The 24000-nt window shown below is 44.5% G+C and overlaps 1 protein-coding gene and 1 long non-coding RNA gene across 3 annotated transcripts in view; one reads left to right on the top strand and one right to left on the bottom strand.

Annotated features, from left to right (window-relative positions):
- ADRA1B (adrenoceptor alpha 1B) overlaps positions 1-21826 on the bottom strand; it is a 56408-nt gene extending 34582 nt beyond the window's left edge. The window contains exon 1 of the mRNA XM_009241239.3: positions 20454-21826. Within this exon, the coding sequence (XP_009239514.2) occupies positions 20454-21402 (949 nt within the window). The 5' untranslated portion in view covers positions 21403-21826. The remainder of the gene's footprint in view (positions 1-20453) is intronic.
- LOC100435993 (uncharacterized) lies at positions 373-6665 on the top strand. 2 transcript variants are annotated; one of them, XR_008525599.2, is made up of 3 exons: positions 373-746; positions 1094-1261; positions 4436-6665. It is a non-coding gene; the product is annotated as an uncharacterized LOC100435993 (long non-coding RNA). The 2 variants fall into 2 exon arrangements; XR_008525600.1 differs by lacking the exon at positions 4436-6665 and adding an exon at positions 2105-2996.
- Positions 21827-24000: the final 2174 nt, after the last annotated feature.

Genomic DNA, 24000 nt, shown 5'->3' with positions numbered 1-24000 from the left:
ATCTCATTTAATTCTTTTAACAACCTTGATATGAATGTATTATTATCACTGATAATAAGAGAAGAAAAGAAGAGTCAGCTTCAAAATCACACAGCTAGTAAGAGGAAAAGCCTAGGAGAGCACTGAGGTGTGGGAAGCTTTGGCCTCCAGTGGGGCAGTGTCATGACCCTGGGGGGTTAACAACTTCAGAGGATTGCCTGAGGCCAGGCGAACCCCAGGACCAGTGACTGAGGGTCATTGAAGACAAACTTGACAGGGCTCACAACTTGGCCTGAGCAGTGCTGATCTCTTTTGTTCTGTTTCTTTTCATCCTCAATGGGCAGTGTGATGTCATAGTATGATGTCATCATTAAGAGACTAGAATCTGGGCCAGGCATGGTGGCTCACACCTGTAATCCCAGCACTTTGGGAGGCCGACGCGGGAGGATCATGAGGTCAGGAGTTCGAGACTAGCTTGGCCAGCACGGTGAGACCCTGTCTCTACTAAAATGCAAAAAATTAGCCAGGCACGTGGTGCGCACCTGTAGTCCCAGGTACTCGGGAGGCTGAGGCAGGAGAATTGCTTGAACCTGGCAGGCAGAGGTTGCAGTGAACCGAGATCGCACCATTGCACTCCAGCCTGAGCGACATGGCGAGACTCCTGAGACTCCGTCTCAAAAAAAAAAACAAAAAAACAAAAGAGAGGCCAGGATCTGGCATGAGGCCTACTGAGATTCACATATCCTGGTTCCAGCCTTTTTGTGCAGGTATGACCCTGGGCAAGTTGTTTAAATTCCCTAAGCTGTGGTTTTCTCATCTGGAAAGGAGATAATAGCAACTTCCTCATAATCTGCTGGGAGTTATGGATTATGTGCCAAGCATCTGACACCAGGCAAGTGCCAGCGAGCAGGGATTCCTCCACATCTGAGCTGGTGTTGGAGTGCTTCATGGCTATAGTGGGAAAGCAGGAAATACACATACAGGGAACTTGGGGTCTGTTCTTATTAGGTTGGTGGTTCTTAAACTTAAGTGTGCATCAGTAGTACCCAGAGGGCTTGGGAAAACCCAGACTGCTTGGGGTGCTCCTCCAGTTTCTGATTCAGTTGTTCTGCAGTGGGATCTAGGATTTGTCACCTATAACAAGTTTCTGGGTGATGTCAACGCTGCTGGGCTGAGGACTCCACTTGAAGACCCACTGGATAAGGCCACTCACAGTGGATGCTCTCTGACAACACAGTCAGCAGCTCCAGGACAGAGTGTTCCAAGTCCACCTGAGCCTGGGGTGAGTCAGAGAAGCAGAGCTCTGGCTGTTTTCCTCTTTCCCATCTTCTACCCTGCCTTTGTGGCTTCCTGAGTCCTTGAGAGCCAGTCCTTGTGAACAGGGGCCAAAAATGTTCTCTTAATTTTGATGCCTTATTTATTTATTTACAGCCACGCCAGTTCCTGGGCCTGCTTAGGTTGAAGGGATTTTTTTTTTGTGGTTTGAATGAACAAATTTTTTGGCTAAAAGCACTGATACAATTTGTTTTTCACCGAGAGCAAAGAGAAGTTAGGCTCCAAGTAACAACTTCTAATTAATCTATCAGTCTGAAAGTTTACATTTTTAATAGGCTTATCATTTTGATTTAACGAATGGTGTAGACATCCTCAGACATGCAGAAAAAACAGTGCTTGCTGTCCATCATTCTTTTCATCAAGAAGGTGCAACTCACTGGATACCAGTGAGATAATTTATGTAAAATTGTTTAACACAATGTCTTTCAAAGAACAAATTATAATAATTTATGTTATTGTGTTTACTGAACAAATGTTCATTGAGCCCTTATAAAGTGACAGAATGCTCGATGTCAGGTTTTCTCCACTTCAACAATGATTGACATCTTGGGCTGGGTAATTCTTTGTTGTGGGAGCTGTCCTTTGCATTGTAGGATGTTTAGCAGCATACCTGGCCTCTCCCAGTTGATGCCAGTAGCACCCCCAGTGTGACAATAAAAAATGTCTCCTGACATTGCTAAACGTCCCCTGGGGAAAAATTGCTGTTGGTTGAGAACTACTGATTTACATGAATAATCTTATTTCATCTTTGCAACACCCAACAAAATTAGCTGTTATATGTTTATTTTAGAGATGGGAGAAAAGAGGATCAGAGAGTTGAGCAATTTGCTGAAGGCCGCACAGGTAGTAAAGAAGCAGGAGTGGAGTTTGAACCCAGGACTGACAATCCAGAGCCTTAGTCTCGACCACTATTCTTGCTTCTTAAGAGTACACATTTAAGAATGTATAGAAGAGGCTAGGTGCGGTGGTTCATGCCTGTAATCCCAGCACTGTGGGAGGCTGAGGCGAGTGGATCACTTGAGATCAGGAGTTGGAGACCAGCCTGGCCAACATGGTAAAACCCTGTCTCTACTAAAAATACAAAAATTAGCTAGGTGTGGTGGTGCATGCCTGTAATCCCAGCGGCTAGGGAGGCTGAGGCCTGAGAATCGCTTGAACCCAGGAGGTGGAGATTGCAGTGAGCCAAGATTGCGCCACGGTTCTCCAGCCTGGGTGACAGAGCAAGACCCTATCTCAAAAGAAAAAAAAATTGTATAGAAGAAAGTCCACTCAATCACAGACATTGTGGTAATTGCCTTTGGGAAGGAGAGAGGTGAATGAGATGAGGGGTGGGGAGCCTTTTAGATATATTTGTAACGTTTTTATTTCTTAAAAGAAGATGTATAGCAAATTCAGCAACATGTTAAATTTGGATGGAGGACTCATGGGTGTCCCAAATTACTTTTGTACTTTTTGGAATGACTGAAATATCACAAATCTAAATATTGAAACAATTTTACAAAGAGAGAAACATGACCATAAATGTTAGGTAAAGTCATCTGATATTTTTGACCATGTGAACATCATACCTGGCACTCTAAAAAAACTTTAGCTTTTTACTCTTTTGCCCTTTTTTAACGGAGGATTTTCCAAACTATTCAGTGAGAAGGAACCTGTCTCATTTTTGTTTCCTCAAAACACATAGCCCATTCATAGAATTTGTCATGATCATAATATTAACAGGTACTTAAATATCTCCTCCGAAGTGGATGCCAGATTAGAGGCTTCATGTATATTAATAGCTGACGTTTATGAAATATTTACTAGTGTTTTGCACCCAGCTGAGTCCCTTTCATCCGTTTCTCATTTATTCCTCACTACAATTCTTTGAGGTTGATGATTTTGGTCTCGTTTTACAGATGAGTTAACTGAGGCTTAGCAAGCTGAGCAGCAGAGCCAGACAGATATGTCAGATTTCAACGTCCCTGGTTTTTTTTTTTTTTTGAGATGGAGTCTGGCTCTGTCTCCCAGACTGGAGTGCAGTGGTGCAATCTCGGCTTACTGCAACCTCCACCTCCTGGGTTCAGACGATGGATTCTCCTACCTCAGCCTCCTGAGTGGCTGGGATTACAGGTGCCTGCCACCACACCCAGCTAATTTTTGTATTTTTAGTACAGACGGGGGGTTTCACCATGTTGGCCAGACTGGTCTCAAACTCCTGACCTCAAGTGATCCGCCCGCCTCGGACTCCCAAAGTGCTTGCTGGGAGTATAGGAGTGAGCCAGTGAGCCACCACCTGGCCTTCAAGTCCCTATTCCTTCTAGTACAGCAACTCAATCAAGCAGGAGTCATGAAGAGCTAACAAGGGTGTCTCAGAGAAGAGAAGGTGCCAGCCCTCTTCCTCAAGACGAGGGGGTGGGAAGGCGGTGACAGAGGCAGGTGACAGGAAGGGCTTTCCTGGTCAGATTCTGGGAATCGCTTGCTGAGCCCAGGCCTCTGGCTTAGTGGCATTCCCAACCCTGTGGCAAGTGGGTCAAAGTTCACCCAGCCCCTGCCTTGTCCTAGTTGCTGGTTCCAACACCTCTAGATTTAGTACAGTTTAAAGATAACCCAGCTTCTCCCTCTAGATCAGTAGTTCAAGGGCAGGATTAAATTATGCCTCTGACTGACCAGGGCCCATTGGCTCCCTCTCAAAAGGGCTCCTTCCCTGGCAGAATCTGCTCAAGCAGCCAGCTCCTTGCTTCTTGAGTGGTGCTCAATTGAATTTTCTATTCGAGAGTCTGGCATCTTCCAGGGCCAATCTGAATTTTGCAACTAAAATGTGGTGCATTTGCCATGCCCTGATCTAAATATAGGCTGTACTGCATTCCCTCAATCCACACAGGCCCTCACGGTGGGGTAGGGGTGAGCTTGGATGCCTAGAGGAATCCTTCCTTATTAACTCATCCTTTGAGTGCCTCCAACTGGATTGTTTTCCTGGGGATGGCAACAGTGTTTTCTTTTATTTTGTTATGGTTTTAAATTGGGACCTCAGTCCAGGAGTCTCGAACCACTGATGTGGACCGTGGTGGGCCTGGCAGCCCACCACGTGTGAAAGATCAAATCTGTTTATACGTTGTGGCTGACTGCTTTTTTTTCTTAGCTCCTGGATAAAATACACACATTCTGAGGCTGTTGTCTGATGGATGGGTGTTGCATCCCAAGAGGGCAGCTAGCTAGCCCTGAACTCTGGAAAACTGACATCAAATTAGCTGCAAGGATTTGAAGCTTTCAAGACATCTTATCAACTCAGGAGGAAGTCACGTAGATGCCTGAAACTTCTTGTGCCTCAGGCAGTGAGAAGCTATCAGCATAAAAACTGGCTTCTTCATCAATGTTGCAACATACTTTGTGGATGTGCAAATTGCCACACCCTTCCCAGAGAGTAATTTGACAATATACATCTGAGGCCTTTCCCGGGAGTCTGCCTTTTGATCTAACCATTCAAAGTGGACTTTATCCCAATGAAATCCTAAAGGCCAAGTGCCCTAAAGATATTAAGGAAAAGAATGTTTGTATCAGAATATTTATCACAGCTAAAAACTGAAAACAAATGCACATCAAGAGGGAATGGATTATTTTAAACGTATGAAAAGATGCGTAACCTCATTCACAAAAATTCCACCTGTCAAGTTGGCAAAGATCCAAAAGTTTGATAAGAGCTCTTAGTGAATGTGTGGGCACCCTCAAATGTCAGTTACTGAAATGTAAATTGATATAATCTCTACATAAGACAATCTGGTAATATTTATAAACATGAAAACATTTACGCAGAATGGTCCACTTACAAAATTTTACAGATATATTTACTCATGTGGAAATTGGTGATGTATAAGAATACTGTTTTGTAGTAACAAAAATTTAAAATAACCTACAATGTCTTTCCATGGAGATCTATCTGAAAAAAAAGCAATACTATGGAGCTACTAAGAATGAAGCTACTGTATTTGGAAATGGAATTTCCATTGAAATTGAAAGACCTTCAAGATACATTATTCAGTGAAAAAAGCAAAATGAGGAATAGTGTTTATGTTATTTCCATTAAAAATATCACATAAATATATTTATATATGCATAGAACATATCTGGAAGGATATATAAGAAACTGGTAATAGTAGTTGCCTCCATGGAGGGGAATTGGATGACTGGGGCCAAGGAAGTGAGAGAGACAGACTCTTCACTCCATATTTGTACCTTGTAAAGTGATACCTTGTGTGTGTCTTATGTATTGGTGTAAATGGCTTGTTTACATAACTGGATTGGTTAAGTACATTACGAAATCTTCCATTATGGAATTCAGTGCAGCATTAAAAACATGGGAAAGGCTGAGCGGGGTGGCTCATGCTTGTAATCCCAGCACTTTGGGAGGCTGAGGCAGGATGATCGCCAGGAGTTTGAGACCAGCCTGGGTAACATGAGGAGACCCCATCTCGACAGAAAAATTTACAAATTAGCTGGGCGTGGTGGTGCACACCTGTGGTCCCTGCTACTTGGGAGGATGAAGTAGGTGGGGATCACTTGGGTCCAAGAGTTCAAGACTGCAATGAGCTATGATTGTGCCACTGCACTCTAGCCTGGGTGACAGAGTGATACTCCGTCTTTAAAAACAAAAAAGAAAAGAAAAAAAGGAAAAACAGAATAATGAAAAGACTCAGATTCATCGATATGATAAGAAGTCAGGATGACTTGCTGATCAGTGAAAAAAGCACTGGGTGATCCAACTTGTGTTAATACACACAACAACACACGCAGAACATTCTGCAAAGTTGCATAGGCAAGTATTAAACATGGTTATGTCGCTGGTGTTATGGTGTGAATGTTTGTGTCTCCCAAAATTAATATGTTGAAACTTAATCCCCAGTGCAGTGGTGTTGGTAAGTGGGTCATCTGGAAGGCGAGCAGGTCACCAGGGCAGAACTCTGATGAATGGGATCAGTGTACTTATAAAAAAGGCATTCGAGAGCCTGTTTGCCCCTTCTGCCATGTGAGGACACGTAGAAGTCACCATCTATGGGCAGGTCCTCACCAGACACTGAATGTGCCTGCTCCTTGATCTTGGACTTCCCAGCCTCCAGAACTGTAAGCAATAAATTCTGTCATTTACTATAAATTACCTAGTCTAAGGTATTTTGTTACAGCAGCCTGAATGGACTAAGGCAGGTGATATGATTATGGATGATTTTTCCTTTCTTTTTTATATTTTGCTGTTACATATAAATTAGCTTTTGCTACCAAGAAAGAGAAAATTCTTCTCATTTTGAAAAGAATAAAAAATCAACAATTTGACAGCATGATTTTGAACTGGGGGACTGAGCAGGGCTGTAACCAGCAGAGCAAAGGGCTGAAGTCATTTCTTCGTTTTTTTTTTTTTTTTTTTTTTTTTTTTTTTTTGAGATGGGGTCTTACTCTGTTGCCCAGGCTCGAGTGCAGTGGTGTGGTTATGGCTCATTGTACCCTTGACCTCCTGGGCTCAAGGGATCCTCCCCACTCAGCCTCCCTAGCAGCTGGGACTACAGGTCCGTGCTACCACATGAGGCTAATTTTTATTTTTTATTTGTAGAGATGGGGGTATCCCTATGTTGCCCAGACTGGTCTCGAACTCCTGGGCTCAAGTGATCCTCCTGCTTCAGCCTCTCAAGTTGCTGGGATTACAGGCATGAGTCACTGCTCCCAGCATGGGCCAAACCAATTTCTAAGTGTTCTGGGGCTGGTAATCACAGAGCGGGAGATATATTAAATATATATATATATATGTATATAAATATATATATATAAAATATATATATATATAAAATATATATATAATATATATAAAAAATATATATAATATATATATAAAATATATATATAATATATATAAAATATATATATAATATATATAAAATATATATATAATATATATAAAATATATATATAATATATATATAAAATATATATATAATATATATATAAAATATATATATAATATATATATAAAATATATATATAATATATATATAAAATATATATATTATATATGTTAAATTAGATTGACTAAGAACAACAGTCTTCTTTTTTGGCCATTGATAGTTTTTCTTCTAAAATTATAAAAATGTTTCATAGTCCCCACTATAATTCTATTGAAACCCAATTTTCTTAATTTGATGTTCTTAATCACAAATAGAGTATTTGCTTATTGCAACATGTGAAATAACACAGAGGTTATAAAAAAGCTAATAATCTATTCCTCCTCACTCCATCCTATCCCTTCAGGTAACTAAACTAATAAATAGCTTTTAAAAATTGGGTTAGACATTACTCTATAACTTGCCTTTTTTACTTAGATATCATGAGCAACCCTCCTAATAAATTAGTAGATGTAGATCTAACCTATTTGTTTTGCTTGTTTTTGAGATGGAGCCTCACTCTGTCACCCAGGCTGGAGTGCGGTGGTGTGATCTCAGCTCACTGCAACCTCCGCCTCCTGTGTACAAGCGATTGTCTGGCTAATTTTTATATTTTTAGTAGAGAAGGGGTTTTGCCATGTTGGAAGGCTTGTCTCGAACTCCTGACCTCAGGTGATCTACCTGTCTCAGCCTCCCAAAGTGTTGGGATTACAGGCATGAGCCACCGTGCCCGGCCTAACCTATGTTTTAACACCACTTTACATTTTACTATAGTTTAAATTTCTTATTACACATAATCAGGTTAAACCTAAAATACCAAATCTTCCTTGCCCCAGCAACTACATTTTTAGGAATTTATCCTGAATATGTGGGCACAGACATATATACAGAGTATTCATTCAACATTGTTTATAGTAAAAGACCAAAAATAACCTAAATGTCAATCAGCTGGGAAATTGGTAAGTAAAATAGGACACTTCGTAAAATAGATTATTATGCAGCCATGAAAACCAGCAGTAACTCTATGCATTCTGACACAGAACTATGTCTAAGATATGCTATGCTGTTGAGTAAAAAATGAAACTTTCATTGAAGTGTTTCTAGAATGACACAATGAATCAAAATAAACAGAGTGAAAACACACACATTCTGCATGCAAAAACACTCAAACATACATATACGCATGTGGATATGTATGCTTACAAATAAATAGACTATTTTGGAAAGCATACACAATCTGGTAACAATGTTTACTTCAGGGGAAAAAATACTGAGAGTGCTGGGTGTGAACGTGGGGTAGGTAAGAGCAGAATAATTTTTTCATTTTTTTTCTGATTCAAATAAGAATCTATGCATCATTAAAAAATAAACTAGTTGATTTTTTAAAATTGCTACAAGTAATCATGCAAAATAGTTACAAGGCATGATGGCATGGTCCAAGTTCCCTGTGGTCCTAAGTCTAAAAACAGGCATTCTTTACAAAACATTGTAAAGAAAAAAAGTATAGAAAATCTCATACCCTGAAGTACATCTTTGTAATGTCCCAAGGCAGGGTTTTTATTCTGGACTTAGAGGGTCCATAAACTCGGGTGAGAAAAAAACCCTCTTTTTTTTTTTTAAAAAGTACAAAAAACAAAAATACCCCAAACTAAACTTTGGCTGAAAGTTTGCATTTCCTTTGATAGAAAAGTGGGCAAGCAGCAACACTAGAGTCAACAGGATTTGTCACCAACAGAAATCAGATCTGTGATATAACATTCCATTTGTTGCAGATATCTTGAAATATTTCCACTTGTCAGTACTTCAAAATTATAGTAGTTATTTATTTGACTTGCTGCTAGATCTTGTTTATTTAATATGTTAAAGGACATTTTTTACTCTATAATAAATTTGTTTTTTCAACATTATAACTGTATTTCAATATAATTGGTTTAATTCAATATTAAATTGGTATAATTGGTTTTCTTTGAAATCCTGTCTTTTATTTGACTGTGAGAAGGGGCTTCGTCAGATTGCCAAAGGGGTCCGTGAAACAGTGAAGCCAAGGAACCTTGGTGTTAAGGTAAATGCTAAAGGGTTGGGGACAAGGAATCACAAATGGGCGCTGTGGGTAGTGTCCCTAGAAGCTGGGAGAAGGGACCCTACTGCTTCCTCTTGATGCCGGGGGCTGATTAATGGCCTGAATATATGAATCGGAGATGTAATTTTTTGTTGCTGTTCTAGTTGGTGGATCCTCCTCCTCCCCAACCAGCTGCCTCCCTGGATCTCCGCCCAGCCCAGTGCTGGTGGTGCGAGCCCTGGGGCTGACGCCTGCGAATGACAGTGAGCCCGGCTTGCCCTTGGTCCCATTTTAACCTCCTTTTGGGGCACGGCCAGGGTGCTAAGCTCAGCCTCTAAGCAATGCACATTAGCCTGGCAGGAAACTCTGTCCTGAAGAATTTCAAAAAATTCTTGTGCAAAACCAAGCCCCAAATTCATCCCAACAGTAGAGAATGCTTAGTGGGGAGCAAGACACTGTGGGCAGACACCCTTGGAAAAAGTTAAATGGGGCTCTAGGAGGAATGGGCCACTTACATGTGCTAGAACATTCTGTTTCTGAACATTTTAAACTGAACTGCTCAGTGCAACTTTTATAGCACAATTCCTGTGCTCGCACCACAGAGGGGCACTTGAGTGTTCAGAGGGTGGTCAGATGAGCTGCGGGTGAGTGTGGTCAGGAGTGTGCTGTCAATAGAGTCGTAAGAGCAGAGCCTGCCAATGTGGACAGATTCTACTGTATCCTGAGCTGACTCATGTGCTGTCATGCCAGGACGGGTGATGATGGGTAGGGTGAAGATGGCCGTCCCCCTGCACTGATTCCAGCCTTACAAGTCCTTAAAACACAGCTCACTTTCCTTTTCCTCCCCCAAATCTTTTTTCAGCCCACTCTTCTTTCTGTCTCCTCTGCATTCTGGAGACACCCATCATTCAGATGGCACCTTTTAGCTTGTGCTGAAATTGATCCATTCCTTCATTTAATCATTTATTCCCTAAGTATTTAGGGCTGGCCAGCCATGGATTCAAATCTCAGCTCAGCCACTCACTCATGTCATCACAGCAAGTAAAATAAATGAACACTATTTAAAAATTTCAAGCCCACATTTGCAAAACTCCTGCTTCCCACAAAATACACACATGGTGAGTCACATTTTTCCTTTTTAAACGGATGATGGCTTTGCTCTCTCGTCATGAATCTTTCTCTGGACTGTTGAGGCTGTTAGTGCCAGTTTCTCTTTCCTCCCCATCTCATGCTCTGGTTTGAAACTGGTGTACTATTGGATGTCTGCACTATAAACACCCTTATTCCAGGTTTTAAAACAGGGAGACATTTTTATTGTTCAAATTGAGACACTTTTGAAAATAAGAAAGGGTTATTATAATAATTATAATTATGCTTTGATAATAGGCATAAAAGGAGACCATCTCAGTGAAATGGGACATATGGTCACCCTATTAGAAAACAGTGATATATTACCAAACAGAAAGACCCAGTGTGTCTTCAGAGCATTCTCAAAGCTGGGGCACCTGTATTTTTGGTGAAATAATCTGATATTAAAGAAATTAAAGTTACCTCCATGGAAAGAATCAGAATATTGTTGGCGTTCCTTACATTTTTTTTTAGGGCTCCATGCATACGTGTGTGTGTGTGTGTGTGTGCATGTCTTAATTTATAATTTTATTATTCCCTTTTCAATACCTTAGGCCTTTAGAGGTCTCTATCTGGCTCTGCTATAAAGTCACTGGAATAGTTTCCTCTTTTCCTGCTTCTGCAGGGATCACCTCTGACCATATCCCTCTCAGAGGTGAGAGGCAGGTGACCAGGGCTAGAGGGTGAGAGAATGTAAGGGCCAATTGGCAGTGGGACAATATCCCCCAGAGGCAGGTGGAACAGCAGCCTTTTGATAAAGAATGAAGAGGCCATCCATTTGCAAGATCCTACCTTGTGTCCACACGGGTCTTGACCTAGCCAATCTCGCTTCACTGGCTTCATGACCAGGCCCAGATTGGCATTTTGGTTTTAGAATACCAGTCTATGACAGTCTCTTTGTAATGAACTTGTGGTAGTTTTGAGGAATGAGACAAGCCACTTAACCCCCCTGAGCCCATTTCCTTATTTGTTTACTTATTAATTTAATTTAATTTAATATTTTTGAGACGGAGTTTCGCTCTGTCTGCCAGGCTGAAGTGCAGGGGTGCAATCTTGGCTCACTGTAACCTCCCAGGTTCAAGTGATTCTCCTCCCTCAGCCTCCCAAGTAGCTGGGATTACAGGTGCCCGCTACCACGCCCAGCTAATTTTTGTGTTTTTAGTACAGACAGGGTTTCACCATGTTGGCCAGCCTGGTCTCGAACTCCCGACCTCAGGTGATCCACCCACCTCGGCCTCCCAAAGTGCTGGGATTACAGGTTTGAGCCACCATGGCCGGCCCCATTTCCTTATTTATAAAACGGGCAGAGCATAAATACCTATCTGGTGGGCCGTGGGAGGTTCAAATACTAGAAGAAGTCTGGTACACACTGTATGAATCCTATTGGTCATAGCTATTTTTATTGAGTTTACTATGTACACATCCCTAGGCATGAAGGACAAGAAGACAATTCGAACTTGGACCCTGCAAAGGTTTGCAGCCTGGCAGTGCTGCAAAAGTTGTGCACATCCGTCTTTATCCCCAGAGAGAAACGTGACAAGCACCATAAACCAGGGATAAAGGGAGTGATTACTGATGAGGAAAAGGGTGGGATTCAGGAAGACTTTGCGAGAAAGGTGTCAGCAGAACTGCATGTTTACAGACGAGCAGGAACTGGATATTCAGAGGGTATGAGAAACACACTGGTGGGAGAGGGAACAAATGCACAAAAAAAGAAAATGCAAAGTGTATTTGGGAAGTGGCAAATAACTTTACTTCAATTGAGTGCACTCCTAATTCTTCTGCTAGGCTCTGTACTACTCATTCATTCATTCATTCAGCTTGTGTGAGCACCCGTGTTCGGCAGAGAGTTGGTCACTGCTTAGAAGACATCCACAGTAGGTAGAGGAGAAAGAGCAGTCACGAGGTTGCTGGAGAGAGCCCTGAGGAGAGTAGCCTTAGGCTTCCCTCTTCATGGGACCCTACATGACCTGAGCAGGGGCCCTGCAGTGCCCCCACCATGGCCACACAAAGTTTTCAGAAGTAAGGTTTATTAATGCAATTGGTTATTCCCCTTATTTAAATATTATTCCCATTTCTCCTTATGTAGGTGGTAATATAGGGGCCATGGACGTTTTTGGGAACCAGCTAAGAGTTGAGTTAAGACAGATTTTGTTTGGGTTCTGTTGAATATACATATGTGGTTTACAGTCTTTTCTTTCTGTATAGCTAGGTCACCACTAGCCACAGTAACTGCAAAGTGAAAAAACGGCTTCTAGAAATACTCTCTTGCCCACGATGCCAACTCACCTGATCTTGTGGCATCAAGAGGCAGGACCAGAGGCAGATTCATGATGGAAGAGTGTCCCCATGGTGCTGGCACCACACGTAGGTGGGTGGGTGGGTGGTGAATCCGGGTCTGAAATGTATGCAGCCAGAAACTAAACTGTAAAAAAGTCCTCTAAATTTTATGTGTTTCTCCAAATTTGATAAAAATCTGAAAAATGTATGTGACATTACCAATAATAAGTTGTGAAGCTGAAAAAAGTCCTCTAAAGCATCAATAATACAAGAGAAATTTTGACTTATCTCCCTAGAGAAACGACCCAATTATTTTTATCTTCTTTATGGTCTCACCAGGATATGGGGCCTCTTGGTTGCTGAATGACGGGCAGCCACATGCTTTTTCTTTCCTCCTTCTAGAATAAACTCTGGCTTCCCCAGTTTCCTTCCTGCACTTTCTTAAATCTGGCTCAGAGCCCCACCTCTAGGAGAGCTCCAATGATGAGCCCATCTGACTGCCTGCATTAGAGTCCATGTTCTGTCACTGATCAGCTGGGTAACCTGAGGCAAATCACTCAATCTCTCTGAGCTTCTGTGTCCTCATCTGTAAAATGAGGACAATACCAGTGCCCACTTCACAATCCTGTGGAAAGGTATAAATGAGAGAATACAGAGAAAGAACCCCTAGCCAGCATGGAGAGCACAGTAAGCCTGACACTCGATGAGACCTAATAAATGGTAGCTATTAGTATTACTATTATGCAATGTGGTTAGGAAGCACAGTGACTGCAGAAACATTCTGCAGCAATGGCAGAAAGCAATTTCCAGTGCTGCCCAGAAGACATCAGTTATTTTTACTAGCCACACACACACTCAGGTAAAGGTATTTCCTGCATAACGTATCTTAATAGGCGCATCCGTGATGGCACTGCAGCTACACACACACCTGCTGGCATTTCTGTGAGCCGTTTTGCTCCAGCAGGGGTGGGTGCCTCCATGACTGGCCCCGTCATCCTGTCAGACCTGACAGGCATAGCTCTTCACACATCATTTTTCCCCTCCCTGCCCCTCTGCCCCAGATCTCCGAATCTCACATCAAAGCTGAGGCTAACTCATTCACCCAGCTCTCCTTCCTTCTTTCTTGCCCTCACTTCTTTCCTTCCTCCCTCCCGTTTTCCTTACAAATATTTGTTGTGTCTAGCCGCCATAGTGTCTTCTATGATTCCAAGACTTTAGGAGACTCAGTAAAGTTTGAAAAAAATTTCTGAAAGGGACTGACATAGGGTACTAGCTTTTAATTTTGCCAAGTAGGATATCAACACACACACACACACACACACACACACACACACACATAGACATTCACACACTATTGCCACTAATTACCATTGTTCCATCAAAGAAGTGCTATTTCAGTGTCCCCAAATAGAAAAGACAGTCTTTAGGAGAAAAAGACATTTACATGAAATACATTTAGTTTTTAAAAGAACACAGCATTTTCCTAACTTTCTGATTTGTCATAAGCCAGTAAAATCTCTGGGTGCCAGATCTCAGATAAATGTTGGAGAAGAAGTGTACTAACAATAGGAATAATATAATGAATGTTTATTGAGTGCCAAATGTGGTGTTTGATAGACTCTACCATTTACTAACTGTGTGATCTTGGGCAAGGTACTGAACCTCTCTGAACTCTAGTTCCCTCACTGTAAAGACAGGGATGACAATGCTTGCTCTGCAAAGTTTTCCAGGGGGAAAGTTTTCTAGGCACGGGGGATGACTTGTGTGGTGCTGGCTGCATAAGCGTCGCCTGGGAAACTTGTTAAAATTAAGATTCTTGGCACCACAAGGAGAGAATCTGGTGCAAGAGATCTACAATGGGGTCCAAGGATCTATGCTTTTAAAAACAGCCCCCTCCTCCAGATGTTTCTGATGAGCAGCTAGGTTTGCTGTTGCTCACAGCCCCTGGCTTTTGGGTTGGACATTCTCTCTACTCGACTTATGAGAGTGTCTGGCAGATTGTTCCTAGCATGATGTATTCAGAGGAAAATCTTGGGAGGTATCTTGTTTGCTGTGTTCAGGCTCCCTCTTCCCACTCTGTTCCCCTTCTCAACAAATGGTACCTCCATCTACTTAGAAACCCCAGGGTTATTCTGAACACATTTCCTCTCTTGTGGACTCTCTTATGCTGTCACCAGCCCATCCCCAGGTCCTTGAAGCTGTCTGCTTCTCCACCTCCACTGCCCCTGCCTAGTTTAGGTCATCATCATCTCTCACTGCCACTGCAAAGCCTCCTACCTGTCTCGTCTGAAGTGTATGCTCCACACAGTGGCTGCAGTCACTTTCAAGACATGATTCAGACAGTATCTTTCATCTGCTTCGAACACTGCTGTAGTGGCCAACGCACTTAAGATAAAAATCTAAAGTCCTTAATGTGGCCTAAAAGCTCCTGCATGGCCCGGCCTCTGCCCACGCCTCTGGCCTTGACACGCACCTGCCTCCCTTCTAATTCTCTGGGCTCTGTTAGTTCTCCACTCTCTGGCCTCAGGACTTTCAAGTGTGCCTCTCCTCCTGCCCACACTTTTCTTCCTCTATCAGCCCCCTTCACTGAATTAGCTCCTCCATACCGTTGAGGGTTCTACTTAAATGTCACTGCCTCAGGGACCTGTGATGTACTAACCCCTGTTTTAGAATTCTAGCAACATCACACTCCTTTTCTTCAAGTCACTTGTTGCAGTTTATGTTCATGTTTGTTTGTGCATGTGTGTTTTTCAATATATCTGTGTTCCCTACTAGAGCCAAATTCTATGAAATATAACTATTTTTCTCATCATTATATCGTCAGTATAATGCCTGGACACAGTACCCACTGAATAGATACATATTTATTCGGTGAATGGATGAATGATTTAAGATGTGAACCCACATCACTAGAAGGGCAAGATCCCTCCCTCTTTTTCTTTTGGTTGGGGTGACTGACAAAATGCCCAATCCTGAGAGACCTTTGTCATACACAGTACAGAAGAACATCGAGCCCTGAGCTAGAACATGGATGACCCACCCTGATATGTCATAGGTTGGTTATTTTTTCAGAAGTGAGCAGGCAGTGGAAGAAAGGCAGATTTTGCAACAGAAGCATCATTACCAGTTCTTGACAGGGTGGTTCTGCGTTTCCTGGAGTACACGTGCTATGAAAACAGGTTGCTATCAGACAGCAAAAGGGCCAGACATTTCCTTGGTGTGCTGGAACAGGTATGGGTCTGTTCTGACAGACTTGGGTTCAACTTTTGGCCCTATCACTTACTTGATGCGTGACCTTGGACAAGAAGTTTTACCTCTCTGAGCTTCAGTATATTCACCCGTAAAAAGGGAGCAGTTACTTTTGCCTGTTAGGGTAGCTGTGAGGATTAATGAGATAATGTCTGTAGGAGGCTTAGCAGAATGTCTGGTACATGGTATGTATCCAGTGATAAATACAATCTCACCAGGCTGTAAGCCTTCTTCAATCAGGGGCCATGTTTGTTTTTGGCTTGATAACCCAGTGTCCGGTGCAGTGCCTGGCATGTAGTAGATGCTTTAGGAAGTCCTTATTAGTGATTTAATACATGGTCAAATGGGTTTTACTTTAATAGGATTTCCCTCTTCCAGGAAGGATTCCCGTGTGTAAAAACTTCCCCCTTGCCAAGTACTCAAACCAATTGATTTATTTGTGGGCAACTCAAATCCCTGTGTTTTGAAATCTCAGAGCTGGAAGATTAATGTGTGTTTATGGAGGTGGCTGTGTCTTGAGTCATCTCTGAGACCCTTGTGCTTGTGGAAGGTGGAAATTCGTCAGCCCCCATTTGAATGAAAGGGCTGGAGGATCAAATCAATGTAGAGAGGAATTTCTATTTTGTTCCAGTACTATAGAGAGCAAAACTGTTTCTTTGAAATTGACCTTCATTTATTTGGAGGGGAAAGCAGTTAGTTCAATAATGGCTTCCTGGTGCCTTCCAGCATTTTAAAAGACAGAAGAAAGATTTGGAGCAAGGCAAGGTTCCAGTGTTTTCTAAACAACTCACTAAGCCCAGCTACTGGTTGGCTGCCGAGCACTTCCTGCCACCGGCCCTGCATCCCCCAGTTTCCCCCAGTGCTGCAATGCACATCCTCAATAGCTCAGCCGCTTCTTGAGACCCTGACCAGGCCTTCCCCAGGTGGGCTGGAAGTTAGTCTTCATTCTAATGCTGGGCAGCTGAAGATTCTCTGACATCTTGCAAATGGCTCATGAAGTAAGAAATACTGCTATATTCTATTCCAATTATTTCCTGTCCCTCCCTGGCCTGATTCCAGGGGCCAAATAAAGAGGTCCTTGTTTGGTGGAGTCCATTCCTGCTCCTGGGTAAGTGAGCACTGGTCCCTGGTCCAACTTGGTCTGAGGCCACAGGGAAAGGGTGGGGAGGACGTTGGGGAGGATGTCCCAGGTGGGGAGAGCGCAGGAGGAGACAAGAGGCCCTGCTCTGCAGGCAGCCCAACCCTGCTCCCAGAAATAAAAATAAAAGATGAAGGAAAACAAATGGGGCCCCTGAACAGGATCCTGTAGGGGGTACAGCTATTTTCCCTCCTTCCCAGGAGAGATCCCAACCCTTCTCTCCCACGGAGAAAACAAACACAGCTATGGAAATCTTGTGCCATCCTGGCACCTGAAAGTCTATCACCAATTGGAAGTTGCTCCTACCTGCACTTCTCCCTTTGCCAAACACAGTCCTCCCCTACATCTGCTTCCTCCCCTTATGAGTGAAAAGGTTTTCATGGAAAATTTAGAATTTGGAACCTTCTTCAGATTTCAAAGAAGTTATTGTTCTATATCATGTTACTTTTGCTTGGGTGTTATTTCAACTCAGAGGAAGTAGAAACTCACATCTCTATTTTGCTGGAATGCTCTTCCTGAATCATTAAGAAAACAGTAATTAAGTACCTTCTTTGTTTGAAGCTCTTGAGTACTTTTTGAAGCCCATCCCAAACCCAAGTCCTAGAGTCCACATTCCCCACATTATCTGTTAGGTTTTCAGGGAAGAAGGATGTTGATGGGGTCGGCTCAGGGACAAATCACTGGAAGATCTCTGGGAGATCATCGCATGATAGTCGGAAAGTTTTCATTGCAAGGAGAAGAGAAACAAGATAGCATCAGGGTGGCAAGAACCTCTCACTTTCTATTGTGTGGAAGCTCAGGACCTGAGATGCTAGGGGGACGAGGTCTCAGAAAGGCACAGACAGAAAGGAGAGAGACGATGGGGGTAATGTGAGTAAGAAGAAACTGAGGGTGGGCTTGATGACTTGAAGAGCAAGACCCAGAGAGAAGCCACATCATCTCACACTACGATGTGGCTGGGAAGGGTCTGAGATTGGTAGCATTTAAAACCCTGGCTCCCAGGGTGCTGGGGCCTGAAGGAAACTGAGAAATTTTCTGGCCAGTGATTCTCAAAGCCTGGTCTGTGGACTACCTCTTCAGAATCACCTGGTGGGCTGATTACACCTGCAGATTCCTGGAATCCTTCTGACTTACTGAATCCTATTTGCTGGGGGTTCGGCCCAGGCAGCTACCATTGTTTATTAAGTTTCACAAGTGATTCTGATAGTTCTCAAAGTTTGAGATCGCTTAATCTAATTCAGCCTCCTCGTTCTCCAGATGTGAGGCCTGAAGCCCAGAGAAGCAAAGCAGCAAGCCTAGGGCCACAGAGCTAATTTATGGCAAAGCTCAAATGGGAACTCTGTTGCTCCTGATCACCAGAGCCGTGTTCTTCCCATTTCAATATGCTGGAAGCCTCCTTACCTGTTTGGAGCTATTTCCCCTGCCCCTAAAAGCCAAAGCCTGCACCTTTGATCCATTCCTGCATCCTGCTGAGGCCTTCTCCTTCCTGAGCATGCTCTGGTCACAGCCTCTGCAGGCTGGAGGGCAGGGGCAAAGGAAGAAAGACTCAGTTCTCTTCCAAGACTTTAGTAACAGGTGTGGGATTGGCAAATGTGTAGAGAAGGAGAAAAGACACAGTTATACCGAAGGGGAGATTGGGGTTTGGTTTGTCCTGCTCATAGCTAACTTTCATTGAGCATCTGCTATATACCAGATACTGTGCTAAGTCCTTCCTATACATTAGTGCAAACTCCATGGAGCAAATATTAATCAGCCCCATTTTGTAGATGAAGAAACTGAGGCTCATACAGGAGTGGTCATTTGGCCAAGGTCACTTGGCTAATAAGAGGCCAAATCACCTCCATCAGCTCCATGTACAACCATGATCTTTGTAATGACCCAATGCAGTGTGAACTGTCATCCGTTGTAAACCGAACAAGCCTGCAAAAGAACCCTGAGACCTTGGGAGAGAAAAGCAAGCTTCCCTGCAATGGTATGTGATCACGATCTGGGGAGTAGAACTTTTTCAAACCCTTTCTGCTTAACACTAACCATTGAAAATATTTCTGAAAGGCATTAGCCTGCAGGCCTCTTTAGAAAAGATGACATGGAGAAAAGGTTAGACGGCTTTTGAAAATCTTTGTCTTTCTTTTTAAACGGAAACTCGATATCCATTTGCTTCCTTTCCGTTTGCCTTTTTCTCTTGAAAGCAGTGTGTCTTCAGAATTTATAGCTGCTTGAGGGATTTGGTTATATTTGGGTCTGACCTAAGACTCTGGTGTGATTGCAGGCATATGTGGTCCGAGGCATATAGCAGCTGTTACCTCTCCTGATATCATGGCACATGACTGTGTCATGATAACCTCCCTCCATTCATTTTCTGTAGTGTCCCCCAGGGATAGGAGAAGGAATCAAAGCAGATCAGTGCCTCAGAGGAAGGACAAGGGTTCCCCAGGCCATGTGGACAGCATGTGACAGATGCCCCCCTTTAGGTTTACCTGCTAACCAGACCTTGGCTTCTTCCTTAGAAAACAACAGGTAGCCTTTTGAACAATTCAGTTAGTAGGACCACCAAACAAAAAGAAGACGAACATGTTTTCATAAGAGGGGGAGGATGCACTGAATTCTATCTTACCAGGATTTGGTGTCTGTCAGCTGAGATGAGGGACAACTATAATTTGATTCTGGGCATTCCATAAATCACCAGAGTTAGAAATATTTTTGGGTAAAAACTAAAAATGTGTGAACCTCTAGTCATCTTCTCTTTGATATCTCAAGCTTTCAATAACTTAAAGGCTGGTTGGGGCTGTGTGGCTGTAAAATGCTCTTATTAATGGATAATGAACGTAGTATATCTGGGTGATAGCTGTCAGTGAAGAGGGGAGGGAGAGAATGCAGCCTCTGCAAAGCTCTTGAGAAGCGTGGCTTCTGCTCTAGCCCTGGAAATGCTGAATGAATGCTGCCTTTCTGTGTACGAGCTGCCTCCCTGCTTCCCAAATGCCGTGTCTGCAGTAACTACAAACTATTTTGTATGCTGCGTTAGTGATGCTGCCTTAGCCGACACATCATTACTACTGAAATAACGTCGGTGTGATATTCAAGCCCAGTGTCCTTTTTAATTATTAAACCGAGGCTGTTGAGTGAGTCATTCCCCATACCAGATTTTCCTTCCTTGGTTCTATTTCTAGAAGCTAGTACCTTAGCATGTTCTACTAACACCTGAGTTGGTTTTTAGCCAGCTCCCCAATCTGCAAACCCTTTGCAGAACAAACAATATTGTTCAATCTCCAAACACGCACAGGCTGCATAAGAAACAAAACCCACAAAAAACTTTAGAGTAAACTCATCAGTAAACCCAAGGTCCAAAAATGCCCAGTCCCCCTCCTGCTAGTCCCCAACTTACCAAGCGGTAGAGCGATGAAGAAGGGTAGCCAGCACAAGATGAACATACCGACCACAATGCCCAACGTCTTAGCTGCTTTCTTTTCCCTGGAGAACTTAAAAAGTTTGACAGCTATGGAACTCCTGGGGTTGTGGCCCTTGGCCTTGGTACTGCTAAGGGTGTCCTCGTGAAAGTTCTTGGAGTGGATCCTCAGGGTCAGCTCCTTGGAGTTGGACATCTCCTTCATGACTCCTGCCTCTAGGTTCTTGGTGGTTCTCTTGGCCACTATATAGACACGGCAGTACATGACTAGAATGACCGCCAGAGGGATGTAGAAGGAGCCCAGAGAGGAGAAGAGGGCATAGAAGGGTTCTTCGGTGACCCCGCACTCCTTGTCATCATTGGGTGCCGGCTCCTTCCACCCAAGGAGAGGCCCGATGGAGATGATGGTGGACAAGACCCAGACACTGAGCAGCGCCAAGATGGCCTTCCTCCGGGTGACCAGCGTGGGATACTGCAGAGAGTAGCGCACCCCGATGTAGCGATCGATGGAGATGGCGCACAGGCTCAGAATGGACGCTGTGCAGCACAGGACATCCACGGCTGCCCAGATGTCACAGAAGATCCGCCCCAGCACCCAGTAGCCGAGCACCTCTAGGGCCGCTGAGAAGGGCAGGACAGTGAAGCTCAACAGCAGGTCGGCCATGGCCAGGTTGACGATGAAGTAGTTGGTGGGCGTCCGCAGGTGCCGGTTGCAGGCCACAGACAAGATGACTAGGATGTTGCCCACGATGGCAAAGAGGATGAAGGCGCCCAGCACCAGGCCCACAGAGATGGCCCTGGTGATGTCCAGCTGGGGCAGTGTGGAGTTGCTCGAGGTCTGGTTGGGGCCAGTGAAGTTGGCATTTTTCAACTCTCCCCAGTGGGCAGGTGCTGATGTGTTGTGGCCGGTGTCCAGGTCGGGATTCATCTTAGAGTCCACCCTCCATAGCCAGGGGGATGATTGGGCTCGGAAGGGCTGCGGCGAAGGCTCCTCAGCTGCCCTGAAACTTTGCTTCCCCCGTGGTCTTCTTCCCAGAGGCGCCCTCCTGGCAAGGAGTCATCTCCCCCGGGCAGCCCAGCCCGGCAGCACGTCTCCTGCCTGCACCGAGCCGCTCGCTCGCCTGTCAGAGGGAGGAGGAGGAGGAGAGGGGACGAGGCGGCAGCTCCAAGTTTAATGGTCCACGTCAGGCGCGCCGGGCCGGGCTCGCGGGGGAGCGGCGGGGAGGAGGGGGCGGCAGGGCCGGGGGCGCCCGGCGGTGCCCGGCTCGCGCGGGTCTGCGGACCGAGGCGAGTCTTCCGCCCAGCGAGCGCCGAGGAGGGTCTGCTTTCAATGAGCCGCCTCTGGGCTGACTGCACGGCGGTGACATCAGGCGGGGGAGCCCGGCGCCCTGACTCCGCGCGGCACTAGGGGGCAATGCGGGTCCAGCCAAGGCGCCCGCAGCCCCGACGCCGCCACCCCGGCAAGCAGGGAGGCCAGCCGCGTCCCCCGCCGCTCCCAGGGCGCGCCCTCTGCGGGGGGCGGGGCGGGGGCAGGGGCCGTGAGGGCTGGACCTGGGAGTGGAGATCGCGGGTCACCCACCCCTAGGCGGCCCGCTGGCGTTATTTTCCCCGCTAGTCACTCTACCGTGTCAAAGGTGGGTTGGGGGCTGCTTACCTCTAATAGGGGGCTCCCGGAGTGGACCCCGGATTTAACGGAATATGCAACTTGTCCAGCACCTAAAAGAGGGAAAGAGAATTCTAGGATTAGGCAGGTGGGAGGGACTTGAGTCGGATCTGAGGCCAGCCCTCATCCTTGGTCTCGCTCCTCTCGCCCCGTGCAAACTCTTTGGCCCCAGTCAAATCTGGCTTCTCTTCATCCTCTCATTCGCTCAGGCATTCACTCATTTATTCAGCCGATTGTTACTGAGTCTCCACTCTCTGCCCTGGCTCTGGGCGCTGTGAACATAGCAACTGAACAAAATAGACGGACTCCTGCCCTCTAAGAGCGTAGCTTCTCCCGACAGAAGACAGACAGTAAACTAAATAAGCAAATGATGAGGTGTGTAATGTGATGACAGGTGTTAGGCTGAAAATAAAGTAAGGAGGGGGAAATGCATTGGGGTGTTTGTGGGGTGGATTTGAAATGTTAAGTGGGTGCTTGGGATGTCACTGAAGTGATATTTGAGGAAACATGAAGGGAATTGAGGGAGGAAGATAGCTGGCTATCTGGGAGTGGGGGTGAGGGAGGTCAGAGACCTGGGGAAGGGACGTAGAGGATCTTGGTTATTTGTTGAGTTTTTTCCTTTCTGTCTGATATGCATGTTGGACATTCAGTCACAGGGACGCACTCCCAAAGGTGGGGGAATGGTACTTAGAAGAGAAAGCATGGGCCAAGAAAGAAAGAAAAAAAAGCCAAAGAACTTTATGTTAGTTCACATTTATCCAACATTTATTTTGTCCTAGACAGTGTGCTGAGTTCTTTTTGCATTTTCTCATGACTCTCATGAGAGAAAGAATACACTCTTCACCATTTCTATTTCATGGATGAGACACCAAATTATGGGGAAGTTTAGCTGTTTGCCCAAGTTCACAAAGGCATGAAGGAGAGCTGCTGGGAACTGAACTCAACTGTGGGGTCTCTCCCAAAGTTGGGTACTCAGTTATTGTGTCATACTTTTCCCCCTGGGGCAAGGTAGGGGATGGAACCACTGTTATAGATGGAGCTGCCTTTTGAGTAGTTAATTTTGGGGCCTGAGCCACTGGTGCTGGGCAGGGACTCCCATGAATTGAGCGCTTACTGATAGCCATGCATTTACTCATTTTCTTTGACACTTTACAATTCTTTGAGAGAAGCATAACCATTGTTCATTGACCGATGAGAAACAGTGGTTCAGAGAGAGTCAGTTGATTCCTGAGGTCATAGGCTAGCAGATATATGGCAGAGCAATGGGCAGTGGCAGCTGGAGATTGAAAAGTAAAGCCTGATACCTTCTTTTACTCCAGTTCACAAGCCTGCATCTTGGGTTTCTCACCTTCTGATCTTGATACTTGTTATAACTTGATATTCATGGGTGGGGAAAACAGAAGTCACTCAGGATGCCTTACGTCTAAGCTTCTCAACCTAGAGGTAAGTTCTTAACCTCTTTTTATTTTTATTTTTTCAGAAGAGAGGCAGGTAGTTATCACACACATATCGAAGTTTTTAATTTACTCCCAGCAAAATGTAGAGACTCCACAAATGTGCAAAATACACAATTTCAGGGGGTTTCCCTCGAGTTAAGAAATCTGTGGTAGAGACAGCCCTGAAAATGGATTTTTTTGTTATAATTAAATTGCCCTAAGCTGTATTTGAAGATTTGATAATAAGAGATTCACAAGTTTATAGTGATTTAGATCTTCAGAAGCTCTCAGAACCTTGGTTTGCTTATCTTCCCGTGTTGGAGGTGGTACACTAGGGAAAGAGACTTGGCAAGCTGGTCAGGTGCAGAGCTAGTTAGCAAACTCTATTTCCCTGGCCTATAGGACAGTGCTCCTTCTGATCCTGCAG

The sequence above is a fragment of the Pongo abelii genome, chromosome 4 (assembly GCF_028885655.2).
Source record: "Pongo abelii isolate AG06213 chromosome 4, NHGRI_mPonAbe1-v2.0_pri, whole genome shotgun sequence".
Classification (NCBI taxonomy): domain Eukaryota; kingdom Metazoa; phylum Chordata; class Mammalia; order Primates; family Hominidae; genus Pongo; species Pongo abelii.
The sequence above is the reverse complement of the archived record's forward strand: the minus strand, read 5'-3'. Positions and strand labels throughout refer to the sequence as shown.